The 24912-nt window shown below is 49.5% G+C and overlaps 1 protein-coding gene across 3 annotated transcripts; it reads right to left on the reverse strand.

The window, feature by feature from the left end:
* Positions 1-4110: 4110 nt before the first annotated feature.
* Atp6v1b1 (ATPase H+ transporting V1 subunit B1) lies at positions 4111-24754 on the reverse strand. 3 transcript variants are annotated; one of them, XM_004668309.2, is made up of 14 exons: positions 24529-24754; positions 18821-18876; positions 12160-12258; positions 11858-11951; positions 11201-11278; positions 10267-10406; positions 9720-9821; positions 9064-9161; positions 7113-7236; positions 6776-6926; positions 6433-6515; positions 5487-5591; positions 5210-5339; positions 4111-5121 (listed from the first exon to the last, which is right to left on the reverse strand). In XM_004668309.2, the coding sequence occupies exons 1-14, from the start codon at positions 24644-24646 to the stop codon at positions 4967-4969; spliced, it is 1533 nt and encodes a 510-aa protein (XP_004668366.1). In that variant the 5' UTR covers positions 24647-24754; the 3' UTR covers positions 4111-4966. The 3 variants fall into 3 exon arrangements, with proteins under 3 accessions (XP_004668366.1, XP_045008928.1, XP_045008929.1); XM_045152993.1 differs by lacking the exon at positions 9720-9821; XM_045152994.1 differs by lacking the exon at positions 5210-5339.
* Between the last annotated feature and the right edge of the window lie 158 nt (positions 24755-24912).

A 24912-nucleotide genomic window follows, 5' to 3' on the forward strand; every position in this document is an offset into this window, starting at 1 on the left:
AGCACCTTAACCACTAAGCCATCTCTCCGGCCTTTAAAAATTTTTAGATCTTAGCTGGGTGTGGTGGCGCATGCTTTTAACCCCAGCAGTTGGGAGGCAGAGGTAGGAGGATTGCCATGAGTTCGAGGCCACCCTGAGACTCCATAGTGAATTCCAGGTCAGCCGGGCTAGAGTGAGACCCTACCTCGAAAAACCAAAAAAAAAAAAAAAAAAATTATATCCTATTGATCCTTCTGCTTCCACTTATAGTCTATATGCCACATGAGAATTACTCAGGGAAAAAGACCAACACAAAGGATTTATCCTAAGTCATTCAGATTAATTGGTCTGATGTGGAGCCTAGACATTGATAATGCTCCTATGCAACCAGTGTTATCAACTTAAAAATATTCCCAGGACTGAAGAGTGGGTAAGAGTGCTTACTGAACAAGCATGAGGACCAGAGTTTAATTCCCAGCATCCATAGAAAAAGCTGGCTGTGGCTGCACATCCTTACAACACCATTACTGAGTTGGATGGAACACTTGCTGGTCAGCTAGTCTAACTGAAAAACTCCAGGTTCACTGAGAGACTCCAGTCTCAAGAAACTAAGGTGGAAGAGCAAAAGAAAATGACATTTAATATCTTCCTTTGGCCACCACATAAACGCACATCAAGCACATGCATACAATACAAAGGGGGGGGGGACAGGTAAAGTGAGACTGGGATATTATGTTCAAAGCCAGGGCTGGTTTGTCTGGGTGAGGGTCACACCCAAATGGACCTGCGGGAGGAGGCTGCCCCTCACTTTCACCGTGTAGCCTGGTATATGCTCATCCAAGGATGGAAGAGGGCAGGGGACAGAGTGACTTGGCTGCCAGCAGTGTGGAGTGCTGGTCGTGGGATCTAGTTGTGTTTTGCCTGTGGTGGCGATGGACTTTTGGGTCAACACTCAGGATGTGTGGATGAGATAATACTGTCATGTTGGGTGGACCCACCCATTTGGGGGAGAAAAGAAACTCAAAGGGCAGGTCCTAATAGGTGGGAGAACCAGACTTGGAGGAAGATAGGTATGTGGGTTGTTGACATCATGGAGGGAGAGATCTATTCCACACAGGAATAGGGGAAAGCTGGCCATAGTTCTAAAAGCACATTTCCCTCTCCCTTCTCCCCAGTGATCCATCAACACACCCAGTCTGAATGGGTCTTTCTGTCAATACCAGAGTAATTCTAAAGCATTGTGGAGTCTGTCTTCACTGGGCAGGTGTCTTCTCCCTCCAGTGGTGTTTCCCAGATTGGTAGTTTCCATGCTTCTGGTAGATCAGATGAACCTCTGTGGAGTGTGTTAATCCATATGATCCCAGGAGACACCCAAAATGTAGTTCTGATGTCTTCTGAACCCCTGAGAACTAGAGTAAGTCTGTAACAAATCTATGTGTGCAACCTCTAACTTCTTCTTCTTTTTTATTATTTTTTTTGAGGTAGGGTCTCGCTCTAACGCAGGCTGACATGGAATTCACTATGTAGTCTCAGGGTGGCCACGAACTCATGGCGATCCTTCTACCTCTGCCTCCTGAGTGCTGGGATTAAAGGCGTGTGCCACCATGCCTGGAAAACTTTTTTTCTTGTGGCGCTGGTAACTTAACCCAGAGCCTGGTGCATACTATACAAGCACTCTACTTCTGAGCTATATTCCCAGCCCAAGAACAGTATTTTAAAAGGATCAAAATGAGGGCTGGAGGGATAGCTTAGTGGTTAAGGCCTGAAAAGTGAAAGGACCTAGGTTTGATGCCCAGGACTCACGGTCTGGAGTTTGTTTGCAGTGGCTGGAGGCCCTGGGATACCCATTCTCTCTCTCCCTCTTTCTCTGTCAAATAAATAAAATATTTTTAAAAATAAAAATAAATTCTAGAATTGAAAATCTCAGTAACTAGAATGACAAAAATCAGTACAAGAGTTTAATGACAGATATAAACTTGCACAGGAAAGAATCAGCAAATTTAAAGACAGATCATGGAGACTCCACAATCTAAGATATACAGGGTGGATATTTTTGTAACTTTGTCTTGACAACTCCCATAAATATAGATAATATACCATGATCATAATACCTTCCTACCGCTGAAGAAAAATGAACAAAGTACACACACATACATAATATATATATGTTGTGTATATATAATATATATATTATGTATACATTATATATATAATGTATGTATGTATACACACACACACACACACACACACACACACACACATACCTCCATTAGGCACCCCAATGTATATGTAGTGGACATATACATATCAGAAGGACAGGAAGTAGATAGGAGTAGGAAAAGTACTTGGAAAGTTTTTGGCCACTACCTTTTCAAGCTTGATAAAATTAATTTATGCTTTGTTTTTTTGAGGTAAATTCTCACTCTAGCCCAGGCTGCCCTGCAATTCACTATATAATCTCAGGCTGGCCTCAAACTCACAGTGATCTTCCTGCCTCTGCCTCTGGAGTGCTGGGATTAAAGGTATACACCACCATGCCCAGCTAATTTATACTTTTAAGAAGCTCAACAAATTCTAATTTAGATAAATGCAAATATATTCATTCACATCTAGGCACATTGGACTAAAAATGCAGAAAGACAGGAAATTTTGAAGGCAGAGGAAGAATAGTTCATCACATACAAGAGAACTCCAGTAAGTGTAGCATCTTACTTTTGTTAGAAATAATGGAGACCTAGCCAGGCATGTGGCACATACCTTTAATACCAGCACTCGGGAGGCAGAGGTAGGAGGGTCACCATGAGTTTGAGGCCATTCTGAGACTACATAGTGAATTCTAGGTCAGCATGAGCTAGAGTGAGACCCTACCTCAAAAGGAGGAGGGGGAGGAAGAGGAGGAAAGGAAGAAGAAAGGAAAGAAAAGGAAGGAAGGAAGGAAGGAAGGAAGGAAGGAAGGAAGGAAGGAAGGAAGGAAGGAAGGAAGGAAGGAAGGAAGGGAAGGAGGGAGGGAGGGAGGGAGGGAGACCAGAGGCAATAGAGAAAGTCTGTCAACCCAAAAATTTTACATCCAACTAAAGTCCTTCAAGGGGCTAGGGAGATGGCTCAGTGAATAAAGTGCTTGCATTTAGATCCCCAGAATCCACATAAAAGCCAGACACAGTAGTGCTAGCATCAGTAATTCTGGCAAGTCTATGGCAAGAAGGGAGGTAGTGATAGGAGAATCACTGCAAAGCTTGTGGGCCAACTAGTCTGGCATTTAGAGCAGTGAATGAGAGACCCTGTCTCAAACAAGGTGGAAGATGGGAACTGAAGCTCAAAGTTGTCCTCTGATCTCCTTGTGAGGATCACAGCATGTGCATGCCTGCACTTATGTACCTGAACAGGGACACACACACCAAGAAAATCTTTCAAATGTAAAGGGGAAATGATATTACTTGACACACAACATCTCAGAGAATTTGTGCTAAAAGCCCTGCATTAAACAAATTGCTAACGAAGTTTCTATAGGCAAGAATTGAATGAATCATGCCATAATCTAAGTCTGAACAAAACAAATGAGCAAATATAAGAATGATATTTCTATATTTCATTGGAATCAAGTTAGCTAAGTCAATATGGTAAGCTGTAGAGCAAATCCTAAGAAGAAAACAAAAAGCACAGCAAAAAAAATCATTTAAAAATCATTAAAGGAAGCTGAAAGTGGCAAGTCTGCAATCCCAGCATTTGGCAGGTGCAGATAGGAATATTAGGAGTTCAAGATCATCTTCAGCTACACGACTTTGAGGCCAGCCTGAGGTACATGAGAACCTGTCTTAGAAGCCTTTTTTTTGGAGGTAGGGTCTCACTCTAGCCCAGGCTGACCTGGATCTCATTATGTAGTCTCGGGTGGCCTGGAACTCATGGTGATCCTCCTGCCTCTGCCTCCCGAGTGTGCCACTACGCCCGTCTTCTCTCTCTCTCTCTCTTTTTTTAATTTTTTGTTTATTTTTATTTATTTATTTGAGAGCGACAGAGAGAGAAAGGTAGAGAGAGAGAGAGAGAGAGGGAGAATGGGTGCACCAGGGCTTCTAGCCACTGCAAACGAACTCCCCCTTGTGCATCTGGTTAATGTGGGTCCTGGGGAATCGAGCCTTGAACCGGGGTCGTCAGGCTTCACAGGCAAGCTTAACCGCTAAGCCATCTCTCCAGCCCGGCTTCTCATTTTTTTTATGTAGCCCAGGCTGCTCTTGAATTTCTCATTCTCCTGCCTTCACCTTTCAAGTACTGGGGTTTCAGGTGTGTGTCCCCATGTCCTTCTGAAATATGTTCTTAATGCAACAAACAAACAAAACAACTAAAAGGAGGAAGAGAGAAACCCAAAGACATGACTTATACAGAAAACAAAAATCAAACAGCAGATGTACATCCATCTCAATAACAACCGACACTATATCAAATTAGATGTAAATGGCACATAACTGGATATTGATTTACAGGAGACGTTAACAATTCAATGATATGAATAGATAGATTTGAAAGTAGAAAAATGGAAAAATGTGATGCAAACCTGTAAGAGCTCTACTGCTAAGCCATATATATTCTCAGCTCTATCATCTTAACAACTATCTTCCTAAAGGGAGATTCTACTGTTAGCTGTTAGGTACTAATTCAGGGGTTACTTTAATAGTTCAACAATCGTTATGTACCCATCACTTGCATCCTCAGCAATTACCAATTTCTTGCCATCTTATTTTCACCCGAGATAAATTCATCTCAGTAACTTCTTATTTTGGGGTGGTAAAACGCTTGCATGGTATATTGAAGGGCCTTGGTTCCATTCTAAGCAAACCCTTCAAAAAAAAGCTTCCAAATAGAGTTAACAGTTGAGATGCGATGCTTCGGTTAGAGTAAGGCGTCGGACTGGGGACCCGAGCCACGAGACCAAGGCGTCGGGGTGGCGCGGAGGGGCGTCCGGGGGGGGGAAGGGCGCCCTGTGGGGCGGAGGGGCCTAGAGCGCCGTGTCCGCCGCGGGCGCCCCGTCGCGGGAGTAGAACTCGTCGAGCACGGTCTGCGGGACGCGCTTCAGCATCTCCTTGGGGAAGATGCGGAGCAGCTTCCAGCCCAGGTCCAGAGACTCGAACACGGAGCGGTTCTCGTAGGGGCCTGGGGACCGGGCGCGAGTGAGGGCCGCGTGCGCGGGGCGGGGCGGGGCGGGGCAGGGCGACGCGGCTCCGCCCGCCCCCCGCCTCACCCTGGGCGATGAAGCTCCTCTCGAACTTGTGCAGGAACTCCAGGAAGAGCAGGTCCTCGGCCGTGAGCGCCTCCTCCCCCACCACCGCCTTCAGGGCCTGCACGTCCTTGCCGATGGCGTAGCAGGCGTACTGCGTGGGGGCCGCGGGCACCGCTCAGCCTGGCGGCGCGGGACCCCTTGCTGGGGAACCGTCTCGCCAGGCCAAAGTCTCGCCCTGGTGGGCTCAAAGCCCCCGCCTCTGCGAGGCGGTTACACACCCCCTGCCCTCGCTCCTTACCAGCTGGTTGGAGACATCCCCGTGGTCCTTTCTTGTCATGCCTTCCCCGATGGCCGACTTCATCAGTCGCGACAGAGAAGGGAGCACGTTGATGGGAGGGTATATCTAGGGGAGCAGAGGGGTGTGGCGAACCGCAGGCCGAGCTCCCCGTCCAGACCTCCTTCGCGGCCGCGCCTCTTCTCAGGAGTGGCGGTTTGTCCGCATCCAAAGAGGAAGTAGGCTGCTACACCCACCCTCCTTTATTTCTCCTAGGTTCTAAGCCTTGAGTACCCAGTACAGGTGGCCCTAGCTAGGCAGAATGCTAGAGCTGGGGAAGATGAGGTGACAGTAGTTAATGAAATACGATTTCAAAAATTTAATTATTTTTGGATAGCAAGCAGGTTGAACTTAAAAGTAGATGTAAAGAAACATACTGCAAAGCAGCATGAGGTGACACACACTGAAGAGGTGGAGAAAGGAGGAGCAGGAGTTTAAGGCTAGCCTGTGCTACATGAGACTGTGCCTCAACCAAACAAAATAAATCAAAAAACTTGGGTCAAAGAAGAAAAGGCATAGATGTCTTTAACCTATGAATGGGACAGACATACTTTCTAACATGTTATTCACAGTCTACTTATATCTGTTACGACAGTTTTCAGTTATTCAAATCAAATGATTGGGATGGGAAGAGAAATCATGTTTTAGTGTCTCCTGGGTGCTTCCTACATGCTAATTTATTGTCCCAGTGCTTCCGTGTGATGTGCATTGTCATTCGCAGCTCATAGAAAAGGAAACCTGGGTCAGAGAGATGGGATCGTTTTTTGAAAGGTTCCACTGCCCATGGAGCTGCGAACCACAGGCTTCCCTGGGGTATATCTCCTGTAGGGAATGATCTTGGGCTGGCCCCTCCTCAATCATGCACACCTGATGGATATCGGTTCTTCATTGTCTTGGGAGGGTACATTACCTGCCGGTTGTGCAGCTGCCTGTCCACGTAGATCTGTCCCTCGGTGATGAAGCCTGTCAGGTCTGGGATAGGGTGGGTGATATCTGCAATAAAATGCACTAGCACCAGTGGGAGTGGGGGAGCAGGTCCTCACCCACTCAGGGCCACCGTATTCTTATCAAAGGTGTGATGGGTGCTGGTGGTTGCTGAGGAAAAGAGCACAGGAAAGGAACAGTTGGCTGTGAGGGGCAGGGATTGGGGACCAGGAGCTGTAGGGGGTCGGAGGAGAGACTGCCGGGAGGCAGGGGCTGTGGGAGGACAGGGGCTGAAGGGACAGGGCCGGAGGCAAGGGTTAGGTGGGTACCATCATTAGGCATGGTGAGGATAGGAATCTGGGTAATAGAGCCACCCCGGCCCTCAACTCGGCCGGCGCGCTCATAGATGGTGGCCAGGTCTGTGTACATGTATCCCGGGAAGCCGCGGCGTCCTGGCACTTCCTCTCGAGCAGCTGACACCTGCAGCGCCCAGGCAGTGGGGCACACAGGAAGTAAGAGGCGGGAATGAGGCGGTGGCCACCGCGACTGAGCCCTGGGACTCCCTGAGAGGGGCAGCCCCGAGGGGCTGAGTTCCCTCCTTTCTCAGAGTGACCTTTTAGAACGTGAAGCAAGCTGACCGAGAGGCACAATCGTCAAGCAGCTCACCTCGCGCAAGGCCTCTGCATAGGCGCTCATGTCCGTCAGTATGACCAGAACGTGCTTCTCACACTGGTAGGCGAGGAATTCAGCTGTGGTCAGTGCCAGTCGTGGTGTGATGATTCGCTCGATCCTGGGACCAGGTGTGATGGGGTTCAGTGTGTCTGGAGGCCCAGACTTGGGTCTCACTAAACACCAGGGCCCAGGAAGCCCCCCAGGGCGAGAGAAGGTGAACTGAGAAGGCTACTTCTCTGCAGCCACAGGGGATTCAATACAATGGATACAATGCTGAAGCTCCCAGGTCAGGGCAGTGGTCCCCAGAAATGAGTACTCTCTAGCAAGACTGATGCCCAGCCCCCCAGTACCCACTAAGATATTTAGTGTCCTTTCCCCACTTCAAAAATCCTGAGCACCCTTCCAACTCCAGGCTCTCTCAGCCCCTGTGCTCTGGGCCTATGGCTCTTCCCCTTAGTAATGTCATCTCAGCCTTCAAAATTGTTACCTAGTTTTTGAGTACTGTTAATACCCAGGATGGTTTATTAGAATTTTGTTTTCATCTACCCAACCCCCAAATTTAGCCCACCTGTTGCTAAATGTTCATCAGTTTTCCTTAAAAAAATGGCAAGGGCAATGATCGCTATTTATATTTGTGCATGTGGGTGTGCATGTGCATGTTTGCATGTGTTTGGGAGGACATATGTGCACATACTTGTGGAGGCCAGAGGTCAATGCCAGGTGTCTTCTTCATTTGCTTTTTATCTTTTGTTGATGTTGTTTGTTTTTATTTTTTTATTTGAGAACTACAGACAGAGAAAGAGGCAGAGAGAGAAAGAGAGAGAGAGGGAGGGAGAGAAAGAAGGAGGAAGAGAAAGAGGGAGGGAGGGAGGGAAAGAGAGAAGGAGAGAATGGGTGCATCGGGGCCTCCAGCCACTGCAAACGAACTCCAGATGCATGTACCCCCTCGTGCACCTGGCTTACATGGGTCCTGGGGAATTGAGCCTCAAACCAGAATCCTTAGGCTTCACAGGCAAGTGCTTAACCACTAAGCTATCTTTCCAGGCCCATTTGCTTTCTATCTTTTTGAGGCAGGGTCTCACACTGAATCTAGAGTTCATTCACTCAGCTAGGCTGCTAATCAGCAAGCCCCCCAGGGATCCTCCTGTCTCCTCTTCTCCAGTGCTGGAATTACAAGTATGTGCCACCAAGCCCAGCTTCTTTTGTTTGTTTGTTTTGAAGCGGGGCCTCACTGCGGCCCAGGCTGACCTGGAACCCACTGTGTAGCTCAGGCTGCTCATGGGAATCTTCCTACCTCAGCCTCCTGAGTGCTGGGGTTAAAGGTGTGTGCCACCATGCCTGGCCAAGGCCAGCATTTATTTATTTGCAGGCAGAAGAGAAAGGAGAGAGAGACAGAATGGGCACACCAGGGCCTCCAGCCACTACAAACAGCCTCCAGATGCATGTGCAACTTTGTGCATCTGGCTACATGTGGGCACTGAGGAAGTGAACCCAGGTCATTAGGTTTTGTAGGCAGGTGCCTTAACCACTGAGCCATTCTTCCAGCCCAAGGCCAGCATTTTTATGTCAGTTCTGGGGATCTGAACTCAGGTCCTCATGCTTGCAAAACGAGGACTTTACCCACTGAGCCATCTCCTCAGACCCGACAATGATCTGTTTAGTAGTAGTTTTATGGAAGTGATCCAAGGACAAGGAGCCATGACTGAGGACAGGGTCTGGATGCAGGTTGTGGGAAAAGCAGAGGGGCTGCAGGCAATAGGTGGGCTAGTCCAGCTCCTTTTGTCTCCCAGCATGTCCCAGGCCTCAGTTTCCCCATCTACACAACCAGGAGTTGTTCTCCCAGCCTTAGCCAATGGCAGTAGTTCTTGGATACCTTATATCCCAGTCACTGGGTCAGCTACTCCCTCCCTTCCCCCAGGGCAGCGTGGGCAAGGGGAGGGCTCACGTGGGGTCATTGGCCAAGTTAAGGAACAGGCAGACATTTCCCATGGTTCCATTCTGTTCAAAGTCAGACTTGAAGAACCTCGCTGTCTCCATGTTCACCTGGACACACAGCAGGGAAGACTATAAGCAGGGCCTGAGGGCCTGGCCCCTTCCCGCCCACCTCTGCAAAGCCTGGATAACAGTTGCCAGTGGTGGTGCAATCACTGGAGTGGCACTGGGGCTTGAGAGGGCCTCATCAGGTTCTCCAGAGAATTTACCTTCTTCAAGTTTAGCTGTCAGTGTCCTGCTTGTCCCTCCTTTGGCCAACTTCTGTGCTGCCCAACTCTCCCTCATCCCCTTGGATCCTCTGAGGGTCTCTAGTATCCCCTTCCTGGAAACTGTCTTATCTCTACTGGTTCCCTGGCCTCTTCCACGTCACCCACAGCCCATATTTTAGCTGCTGTGGCATTCAGGAGGACTCAGGGGACATACTACCTGGTCACTGAGCCCATCTCCACCCTTTGGTTATGCTCTGATCTCCACCACCAGTGTGGCCCCAACTCTGCCAACTTCTCAAGCACAGGACTCCCCCATCAGATTAGGCTGTGCCAGGGATCAAAAAAGGTAAGGTTGCTTCTCATAGCTTCCAGAACTTGCCAGGGCTCCAGTCTTTCTTACCCCCATGGCTGCAAAGACAATGGCAAAGTTGTCCTCGTGGAAATCCAGCACTGCCTTGGATTTCTTTACCAGCCCCGCCTGGCGGCAGATCTGTGCGGCAAGCTGAGGCAGGATGGGCCAGAGGGAAGTTGTCAGAGCCAGAGCTCTGTACCTGCCCTTCCTGAACAGTCTGTCCCTCACCATGTATTTTGATGGTGGAGTCTCGAGGGAGGGGTAAGGAGGCCATAATCTTTCTGAGGGTGGGCTGGCTTGTTCTGTGGCCACTAAGAGGCTCAAAGTACCTGTCATAGAGAGCATGGGACAGCTTAGCTAAGGATAGCTGGGACTTTCAGAGTCTGTTTGGGCCCTCTACAATCAGTAAGGAGGCTCTACTCCCTCAGGCAGCTTCAAGTCCTGGTTGGGGGCCATTATTGCACACATAGGAGGACTCAGTAGCCCTGTCCCTGAACTGCCAGGGTATACCTGCCTGTGTAGATACTGGTGACTGCTGCTAGCTGGGGACCCCAGGCCTCCGCTTAGCTCTACTCGTGGCTTGTGCCTCCCTCACCTCATTGTGGGGGAGTCCAGCTGCTGAGAAGATGGGGATCTTCTGGCCACGGGCGATGCTGTTCATGACATCAATGGTAGAGATTCCTGTCTGGATCATCTCCTCAGGGTAGATACGGTCATGGGGGTTGATGGGCTGTCCTGGGAGGGGTAGTCATGGAGTTGGGCTCAGGCTCCAGCCCACCTGCCTCCCTCCATTTCCAGAGTAGCATTCTTTGCAACTGAACCATGTTCTGACTGCTTCTAGTGTAGCCTAGCACTTGTGGCTCTTGTGCATGTGAAATCTGGTTTCAAAATAATTTTTTAATTTTTTTTTTTGCTCAAATTAGATCAAGTTTAAATAGCTAAAGGTCTGTGGCTTGAGGACTCACTAGGCTAGACAGCTCTCCTCACTATCCACACACTTGTATGTGGTTCGGAGGAGGCCTGAGGGTGTCTCAAAGACCATGAGTGTGAGTAGATGCTTGTTTTGTGCTCTGCTACTAGCTTTCTGGGTGGTCTTGGGCAAGTCTGGGGTCTCTAAAGGCCTTCATCATTCCTGTAGGAAATTTGAGGGCTGGAGGTGGACAATTCAAGAAGGCCTCCTCTTGAATGGCTGGGACATGGGAGGTACTGTGTTTGCTGCTGCAAACATTCCAAACTTAGCTCCCAGGACTGTGATAAGGTAGCAGAAGGCCACAAGGGGGTGACGTGGGAGGTTCTAGACAGTGCTTGGATCTGGTGGCCAATCTGGGGACAGGGAGGCCTTGGCTGCTCTCATCAGCCTGACCTGCGTACTAGTCTGAATGGCTCCAGGGCCAGCACTCTGAAGTGGCTCTGGCTTGTGACTGGGCAGAACTTCAAAGGGCAGACACAGACTTGAGGACCAGGATGGAGACAGAGTGGGAGGGTGTGAAGGCTCTGCTCTAAGAGCCCTCTGGGGCCTCTGCTCTCACCACTGATATCCAGAAAATCTTCTGCCATGACTGCTGGCCCTCTGTCGATCGGTTTGCCAGAGCCATTGAAAACTCGACCTGGGAGAGGAGCAGGGTACAGGTAAATGCTAAGGGGTGGCTTCTGATGCTTCACTGTTCTCAGCCTCTGTTCCACCACCAGCTTCATTCTCCACAGTATCCATCTGCCCCATATCCTCTGCCTCCTCGGCCCTTGGCCACCCCAGATTTCAGACTTCCATGACTATCCTCTAAGAGGACAGTCTTTTTCTCTGCAGACCCTCACAGGCAAGGCGTTTTGGGATCACCGTGTCCATTGTTCTGTACCTAGGATGAGGACTTGAGTGGGGAGAATCTAGGGTGGCAAGAGTTGAGGATCAAGGTAGGTATGGTAGGTCTTGAGAGATATGGAGGCATGCAGGGCTTCACAGTCCCTTATAGCCTGGCCCCAAGTAGACAATTACTTTCTGTACCCTTAATGACTTAACTTGTCTCCTTAATAATTGAGCATTTGCACTGGGGTCAGGAGCCAAAGAGAGAAGATAGAACTTCTGGCCTCAAAAGAGTTCATAGGAAAACACACATGTTCACAGGCAATGAAGGGCTTAATCCAACAGGCTAGGCCAGAGGGCAAAGGAGCACCCACCATCCCATTCTCACCCAGCATATCCTCTGAGACTGGAGTCCGTAGGATGTCCCCTGTGAATTCACACGTGGTCTTCTGGGCATCGATTCCAGAGGTCCCTTCAAATACCTATGAAGTGGGTGAAGCGGGTAGTTGCTCTGATGGGGGCTTGCCGGAGAGAATAGGGCTTCCCACTGTTGGCCACTCATGAGACCCAGCTCTGGGTAGGGCGTTCTCAAGAAAAAATGGTCATTTCCTGTCTTCAGGGCTTGCAAGATAGTGGAGGATTTTCTAAGTTCATCTAGTCACCCAGTCAACAGCCCATTGACACACTTACCTGAACAATGGCTTTGGTCCCAGCCACCTCAAGCACTTGGCCGCTCCTCTGAGTCCCGTCAGGGAGGGTGAAGTTCACAATCTCAGCATACTGGGCAAACTGCCAGGGACAAGAGCCGCGGAAGGCAACACCCTTACCACCTATTCCTCCTGTGTCCAGATGCTTGGGCACATGAACTTGGAAGGCTGGGTAGTGGATTCTGTCTGTAAGGGAGTGTTCTCTAATGGTTAGCAGCTGGGAATTTAGTCAGAAGGCTAGGTTAGAATGGAAGCTCTGTTGCTTTGCATTGTGACCTTGTGCAATTATTTAATGACTTAAGCAATTCGTAAGTCATTACTCATGAGCCATAAGTTTCCCATTTTTAAAGTGAGAGTAGTGGGCTTGGGAGATTGCTCAGTGGGTAAAACAGCGCATGCTGTGCAAGAGTGAGGACCTGAATTTGATCCTCAGCACACATATAAAAAGCCAGAATATAGCCGGGCGTGGTGACACACACCTTTAATCCCAGCACTCAGGAGGCAGAGGTAGGAGGACTGCCATGAGTTTGAGGCCTCCCTGAGATTACATAGTGAATTCCAGGTCAGTCTGGGCTACAGTAAGACCCTACCTCAAAAAACCAAAAATAAATAAATAAATAGCCAGAATATACATACATAGATGTACATACATACAAACACATATATGTAAATTAATAAATATGCCAGTGTGGTGGTGCACTCAGAAGGCAGAGGTAGGATCACTGTGAGTCAGAGGCCAGCCTGGAACTACAGAGTGAGTTGCAGATTAACCTGGGCTAGAGTGAGATCCTACCTTTAAAATAACAAAATTAAAAAAAAAAATGTACTTGGCCACACATGCTTATAATCCCAACACTGAGTAGGGCAGAAACAGGAGGATCCCTGAGGCTCACTGACTGTCCAACCTAGCCTATTTGGTGAGTTCTAGGCCAATGAGAGACCCTGTCTCAAAAAATGTGGATGGTGCAGCTGGGCGTGGTGGTGCACACCTTTAATCCCAGCACTTGGGAGGCAGAGGTAGGAGGATTGCCATGAGTTCGAGGCCACCATGAGACTACATAGTTAATTCCAGGTCAGCTTGAGTTAGAGTGAGACCCTATCTCGAAAAAACCAAAAAAGAAAAAAAAAAGTGGATGGTGTTCCTGAGGAACAACACCACCCAATATTGTGTTCGGGCCTCCACATACATGTGCACTTGCCCACATACACACATGTTAAAAAGGACATGTTACTGAGAATGTAAAGAAATTAGTACCCTCTTGCATTTGTTGGGATTGGAACTTGTACAGTCACTGTGGAAAGCAGTCTGTCAGTTCCTCAGAAAGCTAAATGTAGAGTTACCAACTGACTCCGCAATTTCACTCATAGGCATACACCTGATAAACGCAAACATATGTTCACATAAAAATGTGTGTACATGGGGGCTGGAGAAGACACTTGCTTGCAAAACCTGACAGCTTGGGTTTGATTCTCCAGTAAAGACAGATGCACAAAGTGACGCATGTGTCTGGAGTTTGTTTGCAGCACCCGTAGGCCCTGGTGCACCCACTTTCATTCTTACTTTCTTTTACTTTTTTTTTTTCTTTTTACTCTCTCTCTACTTGCAAATATATAAAAATAGTTTTAAAAGTACTTGAATGTTCATGGAAGCATTATTCATAAAAGCAAAAAAGGAAACAATGCACATGATTTTCATCTGATGACCAATTATAAAATAGAGCACATCTAAGCTACTAAGTTCACTTTAAAAAAGTGAAGTTTATGGTGTGTGAATTGTAACTCAGTATCCCTTCCGACTCCTCAGAACCACAGCCAGGTCGGTAGGTAGAGCATTGCCTTAGGGAATCCTGAGCTCCGATGTCTATGAATGCTGTGGTGGCTACAGAACACTTGTCTCTATTTATATGCATGAGAGGCAGCAAACTCACTAAGGAAGCAGGGTGGGGGGGGGCACTGAATATTTGACCAGGGAAGTGGCATTGGAGGGACATACCTACTTACATAGTCTTCCTTAGTGTGTCTCCTAAGTGATTTTTTTTTCTTTTCCGTTTTTCGAGCTAGGGTCTCACCCTAGCTCAGGCTGACCTGAAATTCACTACATAATCTCAGGGTGGCCTCAAAATCATGGCAATCCTGCTACCTCTGCTTCCCAAGAGCTGGGATTAAAGGCCTGTGCAACCACACCTGGCTCTCCTGAGTGATTTTTTTTTAAAATTTTATTTATTTATTTATTTGAGAGCGACAGACACAGAGAGAAGGACAGATAGAGGGAGAGAGAGAATGGGCGCACCAGGGCTTCCAGCCTCTGCTAACGAACTCCAGACGCGTGCGCCCCCTTGTGCATCTGGCTAACGTGGGACCTGGGGAACCGAGACTCGAACCGGGGTCCTTAGGCTTCACAGGCAAGCGTTTAACTGCCAAGCCATCTCTCCAGCCCTCCTGAGTGATTTTAACTCCAGTCGAGTTGACACTGAATACTAATTGTGGTAGTTTGAATAGATGGCCCCCAATATATTCAGTGTTTATTACTTTGTAGTTTGCATCTGCAGCCACCTGGAGGCAGTGTCACTGGGCATATCTTAAGGTGTGGTGGTGGGTTTCAGATTTCAATCTAAAGATCTGCAAAGTGTGCCTAGCTGGAGCTCCTGAAGTGTGCTGTGCTGTGTGGCTTTTGGCTTTCTGGCTTGTGCTTTTCTCTCCCTCTCTCTCTTTCTCTCTCTGAAGGCAGGCCAGCTGCTTCTGCCATTTATGGAACTTACCCTGGATCTGTAAGCTTCAATAAATATCCCTATCTCCATAATTGTCTCTGGTCTGAAAGTTCATCTCTGTGAAGCTGAAGCTGTCTACTACACTAATCATCACCAGTCTCAGTACACCTGTACCACTGCCTGGTATGCCATCCCAATGGAATCCAACAGAACGAGCACAGTGAGCTGCCATGGACGTGGAGGAGCTTACTGAAGTGGAGACACCAGCACTTACATTCACCTGTGTATGACCATGTGCAGCAGGCCTCCCACCGTTACCTCAGGTGACTACAGATAAAGTGCCGGAGGGCAGATAGTTAACTATGGGTCTTTCTTTTGTTTCACTGGCTACAAGGACGATGCATTATTTTTGTAATTAAAATAAATAAAAATTTGAGGCATGTTCTAGTGCAGGAAGTTACCACATCATGACTGTCATTCTGTTCCCTGTTGGCCACACATTAGTGAGGAGAGGAATGTATAGATCTGTTCTCAGCAGTGTGACCAGGGGTGTCCCTGTTGGGCTTAGCAGCTCTGATGGTCACTAAAGCAGCTCTGAGGAATACAGGAATTGCTCCTGTTCTTTCTTTAGCCACATCTAGGCACTATGAAGTGGAGGTCCTCAAGGGGTGAATACTTCCTCTTGGGGAAGGCTGTAGGATCTACCATAGTCTAACAGTCCCAGGATCTCAACCACAAGAGGGCGCCCAACAGCAGAGAGAGGAGGGGAGCAAACCTGAGAAAAAGTTCTATAGAAAAGGTTCTGGGAAGCCCCACATGGTCGCTCACGCCTTTAATCTCAGCACTCGGGAGGCAGAGGTAGGAGGATCACCATAAATTCGAGGACACTCTGAGACTACATAGTGAATTCCAGGTCAGCCAGGGCTAGAGTGAGACTGTACCTCAGAAAAAAAAAAAAAAAAAAAGAAGTAAAGGTTTTGGGGCTGGAGAGATGGCCCAGAGGCACAGCTAGTAAAGCCAGATGTACAAGGTGGCATGTATCTGGAGTTCGTGTGCGGCTAGTGTCCCTGGTGTGTGCCCATTCTCTGCCACTTCCTCTGTCTCACTCTCAATAAGTAAAATAAAAAAGGAAAAGGGTCCTGCAGGGCTCCTTGTTTCTGCTCTGTGTGGGCCTGAACATCCCCACTGGCCTGGCTGTTTGTCATCTCACAGGAGAGGAAGGGCTGGTAACTTTCCCGCCAGAGCTCAAGCCAGACTGAGCCGAAGGAATCGGAATCCGGCAACAGGCTCAGTAAAATTTGGCGGTGTCTGTGTGGGGTTGGGAAATGGCTGGAGATGCAGCTCTAAGTGGTACAGCACTTAAGGCCCTAAGTTTGATATCTAGCACAAAATAAATAATAAACATAACATAAAATAGGTAGTGAGTTGTTTTAAAATAGCCATTTAAAAAATATTTTGGTGGGGCGTGGTGGTGCACACCTTTAATCCCAGCACTTGGGAGGCAGAGGTAGGAGGATTGCTGTGAGTTCAAGGCCATCCTGAGACTACATAGTTAATTCCAGGTCAGCCTGGGCCAGAGTGAGAAAATCCTTGAAAAACCAATTTTTATTTACTAATTTATTTGAGAGAAAGAGAGAATGGGCACACCAGGGCTTCCAGCCACTGCAAACGAATTCCACATGCATGCATCACCTTGTGCATCTGGCTTAACGTGGGTCCTGGGAATCAAACCGAGGTCCTTTGGCTTTGCAGGCAAACACCTTAACTGCTATGCCATCTCTCCAGCCCAAAGTAGCCATTTTTATGTGGGTAAGGAAGATAGAGGAAAAGGGAGTAGAGTATGGAACTGAGGTAAATGTATTATATGTTCCTGAAGAATAAAGTCAGAGAAAATGAACTGTAAATATCACAGATTACTATCAGACAAGAAAGAGAACCAGTTAGGCCCATCGGAAGATGCAGTGTGGAAATCTTTTACCAAAAGGTATGTGTAATATATTTTTTGGGAAGGAGGGAGGTATGATGATTAGTGAGGTGGAGTGGGGAGTTCCAGAGCAACCTGATCCCACCAGCCTGCACTTGTGGTTACTAAGAGGCTTGCAAGGAAGCAGGAGACCCAGGCCACTTCTCAGCCCACAACAGTCATGCTCAAGAGAGATGGGTAATCTTCACTGTCAACTTCTGGATTTAGAGTCACCATGGAAACACACTTCTGGGTCATGACGGTATTTCCAAAGAAGGTTAACTGATTGGGAAAGATTCACACTGAATCATTCCATGGACTGGGGTGCCAGACAATAAAAAGGAGAAAGTTATGAGCCAGGCATGGTGGCGCACGCCTTTAATCCCAGCAGTAGGGAGGCAGAGGTAAGAGGATTGCTGTGAGTTGGAGGCCACCCTGAAACTATATAGTGAATTCGAGGTCAACCTGGGCTACAGCGAGACCCTGCCTTGAAAAACCAACCTTTTTTTTTTTTTTTTTTTGTGGTAAGGCCTCACTCTAGCCAAGGGTGACTTGGAACTCACTCTGTAATCTCAGGCCAATCTTGAATTTACATTGATCCTCATATCTCAGCCTTCAAAGTGCTGAGATTAGAGGCATGTGCCACTGTGTCCAGCCAGAAGTCTTTTTTTTTTTTTTAATTATTATTCTAGTTTTTTTCTTTTCTTTTTTGGAGACAGGGTCTCTTGATGCCCAGGCTGACTTCAAACTTTGCCACTATGCCTGGATATAAACAACTTTTTTTCTCTCTTTTCAGTATTGGAGATTGAATGTAGGGCCTTTGCATGCTAGGCAAATGCTTTACTACTGAGTTGCCTCAAAGAAATACGATGTGTATTTCAAAATGGCTAGAGGAAGCCAGGCATGGAGCTCATACCTGCATCACTTGGGAAAGCTGAGCAGAAGGACAGTTGTGAGTTCCAGGCTAGCGTGGTCTAGAGATGAGATCTTGTCTCAAAGAAAACAAAACAAAAGAAAACAAGCTAAAGGAGAAGGGCTTAGATATTTCAGTACATAGAAATGATAATATCTGGGCCAGACGTGGTTGCACATGCCTTTAATCAGAGGCAGAGGTAGGTGGATTGCCATGAGTTTGAGGTCACCCTAAGACTACATAGTGAGTCCTAGGTCAGCCTGGGCTACAGTGAAACCCTACCTCAAACCCCTCTTCCAAAAAAGAAATGATAATATTTGGGAAGGTTGAAATGCTGCCTACTTGATTATACATTGTATAAGTGTATTGGATTATAGTGCTGTCCCCAAAAATAAATACAAATACAATACGCTAACTAAAGAAACCAAAGATCTTCTTGTATAAGAATAGGATTACTTTTTTCTTTGTCTTTTAAATGACAAATGTGTGATTATTATAGCAAAAAATGACAAATGTATGATTATTGTAGCAAATTGGATCTAAAAAACAATTTTCTTTGTCATGATTACAAGTGTTTAAAATGAGCAAAAAGAAAATTCCAGAAGTCTGACTTCATAGTTTGGAAGATTCTAGGGTCCTGGTCCAAGTCCATAGGGACATGGCTGCTTGCCCACTAGTGTAAGGGACTTATTGGGGCCATGTGGTATGACAGTGGGTGGCATTGTAGTAGCTATGGGTGGGGAAGGGAGCCCAGAATTGAGGAAGTCAGGCATGCCATCCTGCTGAATGAGGCACAGAAGCCTCCAGGCCTGCCACGGTGTGGGGCAGACACAGGTTTCCATAGGTCCAGTATCAGTTGGGGGAATTTATGGGGTTTACAGCCTTCCATTGATAAGGCAGGAAGAGGAAGCTAGGTGTTTGAGGATACAGGCAAGGAGGAGAGTGACCGAGTAGATGATGGAGTCCCAGAGAGCAGGACAGGTACTGAAATCCGAGAAGGGGCAGGAGAGCCCAGAATATAGCTTAAGGTCTGGGGAAGAAATTTCTAGAAGAGTCTTACCTTGACCTGGTCCAGCACCACCAGAGGCCCATTGACACTGCACACTGTCCTATAGGCTGGAGGAGAGGCAGGGTGGGTGAGGGCCTAACTCCCATCCCTCCATGCCTTACCTCCAGGGAAGACACACTCAGACACAATCCACACACACAGATACAAAGATGCACATGCAGAGCAACACGCACACGCGAACACACAGACACATTCAGGCAACCTCTGCTTCCCACCCTCTGTGTGCCTCCCCACCTTCTCCTCAGCTTGGGCCATCAGGGTCATTAGCTGTGACAGGGCCAGCCACCATTGCTGTAAGGGTCATGGCCCTGCCACAGACCCCCCACTGCCTCGACACCTGCAGGCGGCCAGAGAAGGGCACCAGGGCAAAGGCCTCCGCAGAGTCCTGCCCAGGCCTGCTGAGACCCCTCCCCCATGAGGCTTCCCCTCTGCCCTCAACCGCCACCTCACCCACTCTCTCTCCCTGACTCACATTTTCCAAAAGCTTCTGGGCCCCAGCTGTGGCCTCCTGGGCCCCTCTCCAGGCCCACACTGCCCTCCTCTCACCCCTCACTGATGAGCTCTGATGAGCACTGTGGGGGGTGGGAGGGAGAGGCACATGCAGGCTCTGGCCCCTCCACCACATTCTAGCCTGGTCCTTCTGGGGAAGCTTCTGGACTGGGTGTCCCATGGGAGAGAGGAAAGTGTGATAGGGAAGGACAATCCACAGACCCTCAAGTGGGAAGTGAGCTCAGCTTACAGGGTGGGATCCATGGCTGGTAACCAGGAAGCCCAGCTTTGCTTCTGCTGAGGGTTAGCTTAGGGCCTCTGGGATAGTCCCTGTCCATACCAGTGGGGTGCCAAGGAGCCACGGCAGTGGGGTGCCATAGCCACTCTCTGAGAGTCTATGAGCTACCACCAACACAGTGACAGTGACAGCACTTGCCAAGGTCAGATGGGAGACACAGTCCCTCAGGACTCAGCTCAGAAGGGTGGTGGGGGCAGGAAAGGGAGGAGGAAAGGCCTGGCTCAGGATCACACGCATGCTCGTGGCAGAGCTGGGGCTGGCCTGTCCTGTGCTCCCCATCAGCTTACATTGGCTCTCAGCTCTCTTATACTCTTGCTTCTGAGCACACCTGGCCCCAAGAGAATCCAGCCTTCCCTGGCCATCCTGCTGAATGAGGCACAGAAGCCTCCAGGCCTGCCACGGTGTAGGGCAGACACAGGTTTCCATAGGTCCAGTATCATCTGGGGGACTTTATGGGGTTTTTAGTCAAACTCTGAGCTATGTTCCCTTGACATCCCATGGACAGAATGGGCAAGGTGATTCTTGCACAGATATCTGCAAGGGCCTTTCTAGTACAAGGACTGTTTGCAAAACTCAGGGCCCAAGGGGAGTAGGAGGACTCAGTTCTTTCCCCCATACGTACTGTGCAGCCCCATGCCCTGCACTGAGCTCACCGCCTGCTCTCTCTGAGGCCCCACCTTCAATTTGGGTAGGTCTCTTCCCTGTGCCAGGAGCCAAGAGAACTCTTGGGGTAAAGGGCCAGCCAGCACTCCAGCCCTGTATTCTTTCTTAAGCAAACTCTGATTACTCATCTTCAAAAGTGTTTCCTCAGTGCTGTGGAGATGGTCTGAGATAGATCCCCATAATCTGCATTTCTGAAAGCCTGACTGGAAGGAGACCGAGGAGTTGGCTAAGGTGCTTCCTTGCAAAGCCTGCCACCTGTGTTTAGTTCTCCCTTATCCACACAAAGCCAGTGCACATTGCTCCTTCATTTCCAGCCTGTCATAAGAAATGTCCATTATTCCTGACCTTCATCATCTCTACCTGGGGGAGTTTAGCAATGGAGGTTAGGGATTTGAGGAGCCTGCAGGAGGGCAGGTATGGGGAAGAGGAGGAGGAGGAGCCTTCTGGGTGAAGCCCATTCCCCCATCTGCAATAGAGGGCTGGTCGGCCTGCCTTCCTGAAAGTGGAAACCAGATCTTGACTCAGAGATGTCTAGACTTTGTTCTTTGAGCCGGGGAGAGAAGGGGTTTCATGTAGCCTAAAATGGCCTCAAACTCTCTGTGTAGCCAAGGATTACCTGCCTATACCTACAGAGCACTGGGATTACAGATACGGTGCTCAGGATTGGACCCAGGGCCTGTGCATACTAGACAAGCACTCTTCCAGGCCCTGGTTGTTGTTGATATTTGAGACAGAGGCTCACTATACAGCCTAGATTAGCCTCAAACTTGCAGCAGTCCTGAGCTTCCCCAGTGCTTACATTACAAGTGTGTACCACCATATAAGGCTTAGAGCTGTTTAGTTTGGACCTAGCAAAAGTGGAAACTGAGCAACAAAGCTATCCTTGGCTGGCTGTCACCCTGGTTCTGCACCTCTTGCTTATGTGGGAGGGAAAATTAGATGGAGAAATTTGGCTGGTTTTTCTTAGGACACACCACCAGTCAGGACAGTGTTTTGGAACAACTGTCTACCATGTGATATCTCCTTTGACCCTGGAGAGGGAAGGGAGGTGGCACTCCCTCAACAGGTCTTTCCCAATCCCAGCAGATCCTCAGACTGCCTTGCCCACCCCCTCTCCATTACCGCTGACACTGGGGGCTGCGGGCTGGAAGAGAGCTCCCTACCCCCACCTCCCTGCTGCCGTCTCAGTCAAAGGCCCAGCAGGGTTCCAGCGGAGGCCCTCTAATTAGTGTGGCCCAGCCACACCTGCAGCAGTCCAGTGCCCTGAGCCAGCGAGGAGGCCAGGGTCGGCCTTCACCCCCCAACTCCAACTAGAGGGATGGGGAGAGGGGTCAGGGCTGTAAGCTGAAGGTCTTAGAATTAGTTCAAGAATGCTGATTGGGGCGCTCCTGTAACTTCCTCTCCTTTCAGTTGGGAAAACAAGCTGAACTGCAAAGTCACAGGTTTGGCTTTCAAAATGCAGGGGATAATGATCTGGAGCTGGCTTCCTTCTTCAACCATGCTGTCCTTCGCAACCTTAGCACACGCTGTCCATGCCCGCCCTCCACCCAGCATCTTCTCAGCCATCACAAGGAGGTCCAGGTCACCTTCTCCTGGTCAAGCCCAGGCCCTTGGGGAAAGAAGATCCTGCTTTCCTGGTTGGGTATTTCCAGGACTCAAGTTCCTCCCGACTCTATCCTGCCTTTTCTTTGTGACCAACTCTGGCCTTTAGCCACAGTGGTTTCACTCAACCTCAGCCGGGTCCCTGTGATAACTAACCACATCCACCTAAGGATGTAACAGCTGAAACCCTTGCGTTCTGGGGCCCCAGCTCTTCTCCTATGGTCCCCTTGAGTTCTATAGCCTAGGAAGTGCATAGAATTTCAGGTTGTGGGGCCAGGCTGGGGCTGGAGGGGGCAGTGAGGGATGGCAGAAACTCTGCCAGGCTCCAGGCTCTCCCTAGTCATGGATCACCTCACCCAGGAAGAAACACCATCCCTCTAGTCCTGTGGAAGGATGGAGAGGTATGGGGAAACCAAGGCTACTCCAGGCTGTAAGTGTGGCCAGAAGGGCTTGCCTGGCCCCTGCAGTATCCTGTGAGGACCCAGCATACAGCAAGGTGAGGGCAGAGAGGAGGCAGTACACTGACCCCTTGGTGAGGGCCCACAAACAAAGGGGCATTGCCACGCCTGGGTTCTAGCAGGAGGGGGAGGGTTAGAACCTGCAGGATGTTGACTATAAATAAGTTGCTGGCAGGAGGGAACTGGTGAGAGGCAGCTTCCAGCCTGAGCCTTCTTGCCTACAGGAAGAGGTGGTAGGGTGAGGTGAGCATGTGCTGGGGAGATCCCTGGCAAGGCCACATTCCAGGGGAGAGTGGAGCCTGGAAGTCCATACCCCACTCCCCACCCAGCCTGGCAGCTCTCCTGTGCTCATAGGTGCTCATGCAGGTGCAAGGGGTGGGTTGCCATGTGATTTGAGCTTGGAACCCCAGTGGACCCCTCTCAGCACTGATTTCTAGGCCCTGATGACCACAAAAGGCCTAGGGGGAATCTGAGCTCCAATTATTCCTACATCTTCACAGGGCAGGACATGAGGGTCTCTTCAAGACCCCCAGTCCAACCCCTTTCCTTGTTCTCCCTAAATGGGCCAAGATGCACCCTTAGGGCCCGTCTCAGGCTCGTGGGTGCCCAGGCTGCTCTGCTGCCTGCTCGGGAAACCGCCTGCTTCTTGTAGACTTGCTCTCAGGAACCTTCTGTGGTCACTGCACTTCTTTGGTGGGACTGAGTGGCTGTGAAGGGAGGGAGGGAGAAGCAGTGGCAGTGTGGGTTCCTTCCCTTCACCACACACATCTTGTGAAGAACCTCTGGCTATGGCTCAGCTGGGGCTGCCCAGGCCGGTTTACTCCAGTGAGCTGGGCCCTCAGAGGCCTCACCAGCGGCGGGGGGAGTGACCTTGGACAAGGAGATGGTAGGAGGGAGGCTCTGGTCTGCTGCACCTAGAAACTGACATGACCCAGCCCCACAGAACAGCATAGAGCTCCCTACCAAAGAAATGATAAGGGCACACTCCAGTACTTCCCATGAGCACCTGCATGCTCTTACTCCAGCTATGTCCATGCATGCTGAGACACATGACACCATGCAAGCATGGAGCCACATGTATTATTTCCCCTTGAACATACACATCACATCCATGCACATATATGCTCACCTCCCCTCTGTGTGCACAAGCATGGGCACAGTCACACATTTTTCTCCCCCCAAGTGAAGTTAAGAGCACACCCTCCTCCAAGTATGTGCTTGCATCTACTTTTGCACAAATATCCTTCCCTGGGAGGCCACCCAGGTACCCGTTGGCATAGCACACTGAACAGGGTTCCTCAGGCTGAAAACCCACACTGCTATGCCCATCGACTCAAGTACATGTGCTCGTTTACTTCCTCACAGCAGGTGCTGTGGTGCACATTCTGCATACGCAGACACACACCCACCTCTCTCTCTCTCACACACACACCTCTCTCTCTCTCACACACACACTCTCTTTCACACACACACCTCTCTCACACACACATACCTCTCTTTCACACACACACTTCTCTCTCACACACACATACACCCACCTCTCTTTCTCTCACACACACACCTCTCTCTCTTACACACACATACCTCTCTCTCTCTCACACACCCCCCCCCCTCTCTCACACACACACACAGGGCCACATGCATGCCCACATTTTCCTTTTCTTTTTTCTCCTCTTCCATCCTATCCTTTGTTCTCCCCTCCCCTCTCCTCCCCTTCCTTGTTCTCTTCTCCTTTTCTCTTCCTCTCTTATCTTACACACACACACACACACACACACACACACACACACAAAGACACATACCCCCCTTCATTCTCTTCCCTTTCCCTCCCTCTCTTCTCTTTCCCTCCTCTCTCTTCCCTCCCCTCTTCTCTTCTCTCCTTCCCCTCTCACTCTGCAGTCAGTTGGGAGCTCTCTCTGGACCTGGGGTCTTTAGGCAAGTTCCTACTGACAACAGCTACTCCCAACCCCCAGCCTTCTCCTCTGGGGCAGCCTGGGCTGGAGGATGCATCCGTCAACCTGCAGAGGTGACCCTTGTGCATGCGGCACCACTGCGCAGCCCCTGTGGACGGATGTGGGTGGAGAGCCTCGTGCTTGCTTAGGCCCTGGTCCTCTTTTTTCTCTGAGGAAGAAGCAGTGGTCTTAGCAGCCCCTCCCCCTGCCCAGCCTTGCCTGCTGACACATACTTACTGACTCGTGGGTGGGTGATGTAGTTTCGGGTGATCGCCTGCACGTGCTCTAGGGCTATGCCCTGGTTACTGCCACTGCCAGGGTCCCCCCCAGGTCTGCTGTCTACCTTCATGGCCATGGCTGGTCTGGTGACCCGGAGTCCAATGCCTAGACAGTCTGGTGGCAGCTCTGGACTTCAGGTGAAACTGCAACTACAGCCACTGCCCAGCCTGTGCCTCTGGCCACCCCTCTCGTTCCATTTGCCTCCTCTCTCCTCCCCCCCCCCCCAGGTTGACTATAAATAGGGAAACCAGCATGTGCCAGCTCAGTAGCTTTCTGGTGCCTCAGATCCTGGGGGCAAGGAGGCTTACAAAAGGAAGGGCAGAGGGGATCACATGGCATTTT

Source organism: Jaculus jaculus, chromosome 6 (assembly GCF_020740685.1).
Source record: "Jaculus jaculus isolate mJacJac1 chromosome 6, mJacJac1.mat.Y.cur, whole genome shotgun sequence".
Taxonomy (NCBI): domain Eukaryota; kingdom Metazoa; phylum Chordata; class Mammalia; order Rodentia; family Dipodidae; genus Jaculus; species Jaculus jaculus.

What these genes read in the sequence shown, in the direction of transcription:
- Atp6v1b1 (XM_004668309.2), bottom strand. Translation starts at nt 24,646, where the DNA reads ATGGCCATGAAGGTAGACAGCAGACCTGGGGGGGACCCTGGCAGTGGC. An exon ending in CTGGACTCCCCCACAATGAG is followed by an intron (nt 9,822 to 10,266) that starts GTGAGGGAGGCA and finishes ATCCTGCCTCAG; the next exon opens with CTTGCCGCACAGATCTGCCG. An exon ending in AACTTGGCCAATGACCCCAC is followed by an intron (nt 7,237 to 9,063) that starts GTGAGCCCTCCC and finishes ACCTGGTCCCAG; the next exon opens with GATCGAGCGAATCATCACAC.